The sequence below is a fragment of the Silene latifolia genome, chromosome 5 (assembly GCF_048544455.1).
Source record: "Silene latifolia isolate original U9 population chromosome 5, ASM4854445v1, whole genome shotgun sequence".
Taxonomy (NCBI): Eukaryota; Viridiplantae; Streptophyta; class Magnoliopsida; order Caryophyllales; family Caryophyllaceae; genus Silene; species Silene latifolia.
The window spans coordinates 24,919,486-24,930,273 of record NC_133530.1 but is presented as its reverse complement, the minus strand read 5'-3'; the positions used below and the strand labels follow the sequence as shown (position 1 = coordinate 24,930,273).

At 35.1% G+C, this 10,788-nt stretch overlaps 1 protein-coding gene across 1 annotated transcript; it reads left to right on the top strand.

The window, feature by feature from the left end:
• The first annotated feature begins 3,931 nt into the window (after window positions 1–3,931).
• LOC141657084 (protein translation factor SUI1 homolog 2) lies at window positions 3,932–7,285 on the top strand. The gene is made up of 4 exons (XM_074464207.1): window positions 3,932–4,053; window positions 5,579–5,688; window positions 6,270–6,529; window positions 6,940–7,285. Exons 2-4 carry the CDS (start codon window positions 5,652–5,654, stop codon window positions 6,982–6,984), a joined length of 342 nt encoding a protein of 113 aa, XP_074320308.1. The 5' UTR covers window positions 3,932–4,053; window positions 5,579–5,651; the 3' UTR covers window positions 6,985–7,285.
• The last annotated feature ends 3,503 nt before the right edge of the window (window positions 7,286–10,788 follow it).

Here is a 10,788-nt window from a genome sequence, read left to right as displayed (position 1 = left end):
GTTGTATAGTTGAGACGGTATATACTGATATGTGGAGATGATTGAGACGGTGTATACTGACCTGTAGGGATCATTTGGGATACTAGCTAGTAAGTGGTATATTTAAGATGGTGTATGCTGACATGTATGGATTGTTTTGGGTGATAATTGGTGTGTTTTATAGTTGAGACGATGTATACTGACATGTAGGGATTGTTTTGAGATGCTATTTGGGATCCTGTTTAGTTTATGGTATATTTAAGACGGTGTATACTGACGTGTAAGGATCGTTTTTGGATACTAGTTAGTCCGTTGTATAGTTGATACGGTTTATATTTACATGTAGAGATTGTTAGATACTAGTTAGAGTATTGTATAGTTGAGACGGCGTATATTGATAGGTAGGGATTGTTTTGGATGCGGTTTTTGATAAAAGAAAATGGTATATTATTTTGTGGACTTGTCTTGCTATATTTGTACTTTGTTGCAGGTGAGACGGTAAGCATTATGGGCCTTATATATACTTTAATTATGTTGGAACAGGTACGAGATGCTAGATAGATTGGTCGGCCAATACATGGTGGTATTTTCATATTTAGGTGTGTTTAATCCCATTCTCGTATTGCGTGGTTGTTACCACATTTTGGATTGTTTGGTTAGTCCATGCTGGATATGGACGTTGCGTACATTGGGTCTGTGTGTGTTTGTCGTTCTAGTGCTAATCAATGTCATTTGGTACGATCGTTTCAATTCGGATACTAGCTCATGTGTCGTGGACTAGGCGACCAGATTGAAGTTACTCGGCTATGGTTATGTGTTGTAGCCCGGTTACGAGTCTCGGGGTTACGGGAAGTTACCGTAGCCGTTGAATCGGATACGTGTTGTATTCCGAGAGTATATTGTCGGGTTACCGAAAGGCGGGTACTGTACTTAAGCTAGGACTGCTTATATCGGCTATGTGTTGTAGTCCGATGATTGTCGGGGTATGTGTTGTATCCCGAGAGCGTGATGCTATTTAGCCGTCCTACCGGGAGATCGTTGGTTATTCTTTATGGTTGATTGCATTAGTACTTTGGAACCCGTCCACTATGTCGTCTTTGGTTAGGCGGTGCTTCCTTTACTACGATGTCGTGTTTGGTCGTAGTAAAGTGGGACACGTTTTGGTTGTGTAAGTTCCGTTATCACATGATTTTTTTATCTCGTTTATGTTGTATGTTTGATAAATTGACGGATTTTGTGTTGTACTTACGTTATTATATTGTAATAGGGCTGGTAAGACACCTGAGTTACTCCTCACTGACTGTGGCATTCATTTTTATGAATGACAGGTGACAAGTCGGCGTTATATGCGGTTTTATATGCTGGGGGTTACAAGATGAGTGGCTAGCGAGCGTTGTTGAGGCAACGATACATCCTTTTAATTATCGTTCATTATTGCTTTTTGAAATTTGGAGGGATCCGAGATCCCTTGTATATTTCTATTCGTATTATGTTTTTATTTTCTAAAAGTAGTAATTAGTTAAATAGTTTTCAAATGTTTTCAGTGAACTCCACGCCCATGCCTCGAAGTTTTAAGAACTTACGTATTTTCCGCTGTTAATTATATGTTTATTCTTTTGTATAACCGCGGGGGTTCACAAAACGGCTCAAATTTAAGTATATAATACACGGTTTTCGGGATTTCAGGGTTTCGGAAAAAAAAATGTCCGTAGATCACACACATAGTTCCTTGGGTGAGATAAAGCACTGTCACAAATGTTTAAAAGAAGCAGAAGAAATTTGAATGTGCTAGTATGCGATAAACTAGTTTAGGACGAAAATCGAGTACTACTTCAAAATAGATGAATATTTATTATTTAGGGTTAACAATCGAATAAGCCATAAGGTAACTCATGAAGCGACCCCAGACACGTGGTAGAAAACTCATAGGAAAAGAAACATGAACCGGAATGACCTACCAAACAGCTCAAATTTATGTGTATAATACACGATTTTCGGATTTCAGGGCCCCAGAACAAAAATGTTTGTAAATAATACGGACGGTTCCTCGGATCAGATAAAGCAGTCACACAAATTTTGAGAAGCAACAGAGGACATTTGAGAGTACCGGTACGCGATAAACGAGTCTCGAGAAAATTAGATACTCCTTAAAAATAGATGAATATTTCTAATTTAGAGCTGAAAATCGAATACGGTACGACCTCCCAAACGGCTCAATTTCAGGTCCGGAACAAAAATGTTTGTAAATCATACGGATGATTTCTCGGGTAAGATAAAGCTGCGGGGCAAATTTTGAGAAATAACAGAGGACATTTGAGGGTACCGATACCTGATAAACGAGCGAGTCTCGGCCAAAAATCAGGTACTTCTTAAAAATAGATGAATAATTCTTAATTAGGGCTTAAAATCGAATACGATAACTCATGAAACGACCCTTACCACGTGGTAGAAAAACAGGGAGGATAAAAAATATGACCCGATACAACTTCCAAACAACTCAAATTGTATAAACACGGTTTTCGGGATTTCAGGGTCACGGAACAAAAATGTCCGTAATTCATCGGATGGTTTCTCGGGTCAGATAAAGCAACAACACAAATTTTGAGAAACAACAGAGGACATTTGAGTGTGCTGGTATGCGATAAAGTAGTCTTGGACGAAACTCAGGTACTCATTAAAAATAGACGAATACTTGTTATTTAGGGCTGAAATCGAATACGGTAACTCATGAAGCGACCTCGGGCACGTGGTAGAAAAAGTAACATAAAACGCTACTACCTCAGAAATAGTTCAAATTAAAATGTATAATACATGATTTTCGGAATTTCTGGATTCTGGATAAAAAATGTCCATACATCAAACCCACGGTTCCTCGGGTTAGGTAAAGTAGCGTAAAAAATTTTAAGAAACAACAGAGGAAAAACTGGTACTCCTTAAAAATAGATGAACACTTGTTATTTAGCGCTGAAATCGAATGCGTTAACTTATGAAACGACCCGAGAGACATGGTAGAAATACTGGTAGAAAAAGAAACATGACCAGATACGACCCCCAAAGGGCTCAAATTTAAGTGAATAATAGGCGATTTTCGGGATTTCAGGGTCTGAAACAAAATTTTCTGTAAATCATACGATCGTTTCCTCAGGTTAGATAAAATAACCCCACAAATTTTAAGAAGCAACATAGGACATTTGAGGGTGTTGGTATGCGATTAACAAGTCTCCGACGAAAATCGGGTATTTCTTAAAAATAGATGAATACATCTTAATTAGGGTTGAAAATCAAATACGGTAGCTCATGAAACGAACCCTGACACGTAAGGGCGAAGAAATTTAGGTCCGGACCAGATAAATGGACCGGACCGGACCGAATCATTTTGGTCCGGTCCTCAGTTCTCAATTTTTTAAGTTTCGGTGTTCGGTACGGTCCATTCCAAGAACAGTTGATTTAGGTCCGGATCGAATGAACCAAAGTTTATGTTTTTAGAAGATAATCATTAAAATATTATGAATCAAATTAACATTTTATCTTCAAAATATCTTATAAATTAGTATGCCAATGATTTTCATAAAAAGAGTCGCCTAATTATTTAAATGCATTTTATTTAGCGGAATTAAAATGTAATTATCGTATAGAAAATAGTGAAGAAAGCTAGTTTTAGATCCATTTCGATCTAAGATCAGATCGGACCAAATATTTCGGATTCAGTCCGGTCCAAGATCGAAAGTTTTAGGTCCATTCGTCGATCCACAAGCCGTGCCAGATTGCGCTTACTCCTACCTGAACTGTTAGATATCAGCCCACGAAACGGGGTCAGCCGGATAGGCCCGCTACGTTTAGCCGCTCTAAGCACAAAGTACACAGTTACACAACTCTATACGAAGTCCAAGCCCTAATTAATATCCGTTTGTTGTTGTCGGTCCACTTATCGATCTACATATTTCTATATAAGACCAACATACCCTTCAACATACAATATCCCTCGCTCAAAATTATCCCCAAATTGCTCAGACTTTATCCGATCTAGGGTTCTTATTATCATTTTCCCATCTTCCCCCTTTTTCTTCGGATCAGGTTTCTCATCTCAATCTCTCTCATTTCCTTCTCTAGTTCCTTTTCTTTATCTGGTATCTTTTATTTTTCCGTTTCGATTCATTAATTTTTTAAATCTTAATCTCTAATCAAAGGTCAGCTATTTCGATTTATGGTTATTTATTTATTTATTTGCATGATTTCTTTTATCAATTTGTTTGATCTATTATTTGATTTATTGGGTGTGCAAAGTTTTATCTTTTGTTGATTTGAATGCGATATAGTTGTAGATTGAAATGATTTGATTTGATATTTGTGAAAAGTTTTAATCTTTTATTGATTTGAATATGATATGATGTTGTAAATTGAAATTATTTGATTTATATCCGAAAAGTCTTAATCTTTTATCGATTTGAATACGATATGGTGTTTTAAATTGTAATTTTTTGATTTATATCCGAAAAGTTTAGGTCGTTTGTTGATTTGAATACGATTTGATGTTGTCGATTGAGTTTTATTTGATTTATTTGTGAAAAGTTTTAATATTTTCTTGATTTGAATGCGATATGATGTTGATTGAAATTATCTGGTATATTCGAGTTTAATTTTATAGTTATATGGTATAGATGAGTGATGAAATCTGGGTAAGAGCTAATAAATTGGTCTGTTTTAATCATTTGTTTACCTTTTTGTTTATTGTTTGCGAGTTTATTTTAATTAAAGTTAACAAATGATTTGGACCTGTTTGTTTATTTGGAACAATTTGTGTCATCTCCGTAATATGGATGTTGATTTGTGGATGTATTAGATAATTTGTTTATGCCATAAGTATTTTTAATCAAATCTAAAGAAATAGATAAAGGAAGTAGTAAGAATAAAGTGAATGGGAAGGGAGGGTAAGGACGCAAGGTGACGGGGAATGGAGCTTTGTTAGAAGGAAAAATTAATTGTAAACTGTTGTAAAAACAAGGGATGAGTTTTGATAATGGTGAGGAGTTTAAAGATTGCTATATGCCCAAGGCCGAGCGCTTCCCTCTTTAGTGAGGGGTGGCGTGGTATTCCACGGGAGAGGTTATAATCGTGGCGCACGTTGTGTGATGGGCATAAAATAAGTTCTGGGTTTCCTGCTGCTTAGCTGCCTTAGTTATGCATCATAAGCTAGGGATTATCCTACATGTGTCTTTTATGTAATACTTCTTCCGTTCCATTTGTATTGAACTTGTTTGGCTTTAGTAGTTTTGTCATCAAACAATGTTAACAGATATTTTCTCGCAATACAATTAGCCGATCTTAAAAGAAGTCGTTGTCTTCTGTAGTAGGAATTGCGACAGCAGTCTGCCTAGGTTACCTAATAGAGTGGATGATGATTTTGAAGTGTAGGAAACGAGTAACTGAGTAACTTCTGTATCATCTGTAAAACAGTTTTATGAACTTTTTAATATACCTGATTGGTTATAATGTTGTAGAGCGTAAGTTGCTGGGAATACTGTGTTTACTGTTGCTATGCTGTGTATTCAGCTGATACTCACACTTTCTTACATCTTTTGTTTTCTCTTTTCCAATGTAGGTCTGAGCAATTCAAATAAACAAAAAGTACTTGCTTGTTCAGGGATCACTTTTTACCCAGTAGCCAAGTTTTCATGTCTGACATTGACATCCAGATTCCCGCTGCGTTTGGTAAGTTCCATTGTCAATGAAGACAGAGAATCACTATTGTGTCAAATTGGTGGGCACAAATTTATTACTATGTGTCATCCAACTTCATCCCAGTGGTTTGAACATATGGAGATGTTGCTCATGTCTAACCGCTTACCTTGTCATTTGTGTGTTCTGTTAAGCACCAGGTTTGACATTGCATAATCGAACATTCGAACAGATCACAAATGTTTTTGTTACTGTAGGGACGATAGTATTCAAGATATGACGACATGCTATTGAGCTATAGTTACATTCTCTTAATCAGAAAGAAGTTCAAATACTTATATTCTCTTTAACTCTATGTTTGCGTGTTTTGGTGTCCCCGACACTTTGACCTTCTTACATGACATGTCACCCTGACACTTCATTTTAGACAGAAAACACTATAGCACTATGTCACTTCCGACTCATGCACTTGAGTCGCAGTAGGAAATGAGTTGATCACTGCGGCAGTTGTTCAAATTACTCCTTGTTTGAGCCCTGTTCTTTTTATTTTTTAATAATTTTTTGTTCATTCAGTGTCTAAACCTTCCACTTATTGTGTTGGTGTTTACATTTAGATCCTTTTGCTGATGCAAATGCTGAGAACTCTGGTGCTGGGACAAAAGATTATGTGCACATCCGTGTACAACAAAGGAACGGTAGAAAGAGCCTGACTACAGTTCAAGGATTGAAGAAAGAATTCAGCTATAACAAGATCCTCAAGGACCTTAAGAAGGAATTCTGTTGTAATGGTACTGTTGTTCAGGACCCAGAACTAGGTCAGGTTATCCAGCTCCAAGGTGACCAGCGCAAGAATGTTTCTACCTTCCTCGTTCAGGTAAAATTTGCTTCCCTTCTTTTTATTCTGCTGTAATAATTAAAACGAGTTACTAAAATAGGCTTCCCTTCTTTTTATTGTGCTGATTTGCATATTGTCCTCTTTCGACTTTAGTGGTAAAATAAAGTTTACCAATATTTTTTCAAATGTTCAACTTTTACAGCTATATAAAAGCGATCGTATGAAATAGATGCTACTATCTCTACATATAAATGTTAAAACTTTGCGGGCAAAGTTGATATCAGTTCACTATCATAGGTTCATAGTCATATATGAACGATAAATTTAGGGTGAAGTCAGTAGCTCAATTAGCTCGATGCAATTCTCCTAATGTTAAAATTGTTGCAAGGACAATGCTGTTGGTAGTGTGTGTTTTTCTGAGGATCATAACCCGCTTTCTACATGAACAGGCTGGGATTGTGAAGAAAGAGCACATCAAAATCCACGGATTCTGAGCTGCAGGACAACTCCGGGTGTCCGAGTGTACCTGCTACATGATCCGGAATATAAAGATTGTGTGCTATTTCTATATTAATAACCTGGTTGTGCCCTAGCATAGTTGTATCTTGGTTTCAGTGTGTATTTGTGGTCGTGTGGGTGTGATGTTGATTAGCACATGGAATATAAGACGTTTTTTACATTTCTCGACAATAATGTTCTATACTATTATGAGATTGTAAAGTATGGTTTGCATATTTCATGTTTTCTGGCTTGTTTGGAATGAATGTGCACGTAGCCTCCGATTATACCCGTTAATTACATGGTCAGTCGGTGTTACATATTCAGGGGCGAAATTGAGGAGTTTGATTTTACGCTTACACGTTCTCCATTTTCCGATGAGTCCATTTCAAGACTCGTTTCAGAGAGGATGAAATGGATTTTTGGTTCAGAATTTCAGTTAGGATGGATCGGAACTGAAATTTATCTCAGGAAGAGAAGTAGGCTGAACTTGTATCGTTCCGAATTACTTCTCAAAAACAATCCTCCGTTTATGATTTCTTCCAGTGAAGATCAGCATCTTGCATTTGGCTAGCGAGATCCTAACTATATAAGTGTCGATGAAGATCCTGACTTTATAATTGTCGATGAAGTTCAGCATCTCGCATTTGGGTAACAAATCCAATTGGTTCTATGACTGCAAGCCTAATCGAAAGGAAAATAACTAAACATTTATTTTCCATTTATTCTTAAAAGCAATTAAGAAAACAATGCTCCGAAATTCCATGTGAAGAATTGAAGATGTCAACGAAAATTCTCGACATTTTTCCTACTTTTTGTCATTTGTTTGCTATGATCATTTTTCGACTTTTTTCTTTTCTAATAATTCGATCTATTTTCATTGTTTTACGTTTCATTGTAGGTGGCGTCTTAAGTTAATCGTTCTTGAATCATTTCTCGACTAATGTTGTGTCGTCGAAGTCGTTGATGCTATGATTCCGTACGGCCATGAAATCGACTAGGATAGAACTTCAATTACGCCAATAACTTGCAGCTGCAAACTCCTTCATCAATTTCATTACGTGCGCGAAACTTTAATTAGCTGAAATCGTCGCAGGCAAGGTCAAGATCATCAACTAGTTAAATTACAAGAAGCTTAACTCAGTAGCTAGCAGCAATGGTTTTACAACAGGATCTGAAGAATCGAAGCTAAGCGACGACATCTTTAGACGATTTTTAAGTATATTCATCCTCACTATTTCAACAAATTAAGCATTTGACATTAGAACGGTAGCTCTGTCATACATAACAAGTTAATCAACTTCTTCTAGTAGTTGCTCTATTTCAAAAACTCTCTTTTTTTCAACCCGATGAATCGTGTTCAACACTCGGAATCCAGACGCGCTCATCATTGCAGGCTACGTTATGCTTTGTTACTTGCGTTCCCAAGGAGATAAATCAGGTTTACTTGTATTTCCTCTACAAACGTGTATTCTCATCCTTGTCGTCATTATCGAGCGACCCTTTTATTTCCTCTACAAACGCTTTGTTACTTGTAGAAATTTAACAATAATATTTCATTCGAGAATGTTTCTGAAATATAAAACAAAGATCGAGACAGTAATTAAATAAATAAAATAAATACATTATTTTGTACTTAAAAGTCGAGACGGTGCTACAAATAATAAACTAACTGGATGAAAACTAAGCAGTGATGGGTGTTTCTAGCAGCCAGCTAACATCAGCATCATCAAACATAGAGAGGTCTAATTGGTCCAAGTCACCAAACCCAAGCTCGTTGGTGGAGTCGAATCCTGCTGAACAAATAATCGAGACGGAGGGAGTACTCCATATAAGCTATGTACAAATTACTAATTTTTGTATTTTTCATTCGTCAAATTCATTTGTATTTTTCATATAAGCTATGTACAAATAATTGGTCCAACTTTATAAGGTTTAATAATGAAGCTCAAAATATTACTAATTTTTGTATTTTTCATTCGTCAAATTCATTTGTTTACCCTTTTTATTTTTCGTGAGCGGTTTAAATTAGAGTTGAACAAATAATCGAGACGGAGGGAGTACTCCATATAAGCTATGTACAAATTAAATACATAAGACAAAAAATTATTAACGATCCCGTATTTCCGTGATTCTCACGGGCTCCAAAACTAGTTAAGACTTAAAAGTCTTGGTCTTCTTTATATTTCTTTTGGTATCTTGTTTACAGGGAAGTGAAAATAGGAGAGAAAAGGAACATACATCGGATGTACTACATCCAACTTTTTTATTTTTTGAGCATATGTGTATTTTTTTTTGAGCTTATTACCTCAAACTTTATTTGTTTTTAAGCATATGTATATTTCTTTGCACAAATACTATCTTACAACCAGTTGTATATTAGCATTGTACAACCGTCTCAAAGTTGTTGAGTTCTATACACAAAGTTGTCGAGCTATTTTATAAGTTATTGAGCTAATTTAAAAAGTTATTGAGTTTAATAATTATTCCTCTTAAGCTCAATAACTTTGTATTGTAACTCGACAATTTTGTTAGTAAAGCTCGACAACTTTATAACAAAACTCGACAACATTGAAAGTGTTGTACATAAACTACATACAACCAGTTGTATAATCTACTAATTGATTTCTTTGAGCATATTAAAGTTTATAAGTTAGATTTTAATATTTTTTCCCTCAAAACTCAAATTTAACTAAACTAATATGTAATGTTTTTGAGTTTTATTGTAATTTTTTAGAACTTAATTTTTAAGTGAATAAACTCAGAAACTTTATAGTGAAACTCAAAACTTTAAAATAAAACTCAAAAACTTGATTAGAATACTCAAAAACTATAGAATTGGAGGTAATACATCAGATGTATAATCCTCTTACTGGTGAAAATAGTAGAGGATGTTTTAGTTTTTATTTTTGCATTTTGCTGGGAAATGAAATGGACTTGAGTTTATTTTAATACATGGAAGGGGTGACTTGAGGTGTAATTAAATGAGGGGTTAATGGGTTGTTATGAGGCACGAGAAATGGACATGAAAGAGGCCCACTTTTGGGTCAGTTTATTGGGTTTGAAAATCGTCTTATAATCAAATTGATTTTATAATAAATACGATAAATATGCCTTGAAACCGATGAATATTTAAGTTAAAATAGGTTGCTAATCAAAACAAGATTTATAATACTAATGGTGTAATCGTACAAATAAGACTCGATTACTTAAATAGCTAAGTCTGGTCATGAGTTGGTAATATAATCGCATAATAGATATTAACACTATATTTTTTTTTTCTATCCGAACAAAAGATGTCTGTCACAAAGTCAAGCGAGTTTCAAGCCTACGAAAAATTTAAATCGTTCAAGACAGAGTAGAAAAATAATTAATCAAGTAGGACAAAAAACGTACTATAATATCAATTGAACTTGATTATTAATAAAAACGAATGTGTTGCTTAACAACGTATATAGAAGGTACATATTATATACTTTTAAAATGAAACTTGGGTAGAAATGGTGCAAATACTATCTTTAAAAGTATACTAGTTTTAAACCCGTGCAAAAAATGCACGGGTCGTAATAACAGAAATTTATTATTGATACATGATTATATAAATGAGTGTTATTAAATGTGCAATGCCGTAACATTATAAATAAGTCCATAATTCAAGATTTGGCGTAATATAATATCATAATTTCAGTAGCGGTCTTCATTCTGATGACATAATACGGTTTTTCATCATTAACGTAACTAACCAACATATAACATACGTATAATTAAAGAAAGAACAGTTTTCATCTACGACAATGGTT

What these genes read in the sequence shown, in the direction of transcription:
- LOC141657084 (XM_074464207.1), top strand. Translation starts at nt 5,652, where the DNA reads ATGTCTGACATTGACATCCAGATTCCCGCTGCGTTTG. An exon ending in CCAGATTCCCGCTGCGTTTG is followed by an intron (nt 5,689 to 6,269) that starts GTAAGTTCCATT and finishes GTTTACATTTAG; the next exon opens with ATCCTTTTGCTGATGCAAAT. An exon ending in TTTCTACCTTCCTCGTTCAG is followed by an intron (nt 6,530 to 6,939) that starts GTAAAATTTGCT and finishes CTACATGAACAG; the next exon opens with GCTGGGATTGTGAAGAAAGA.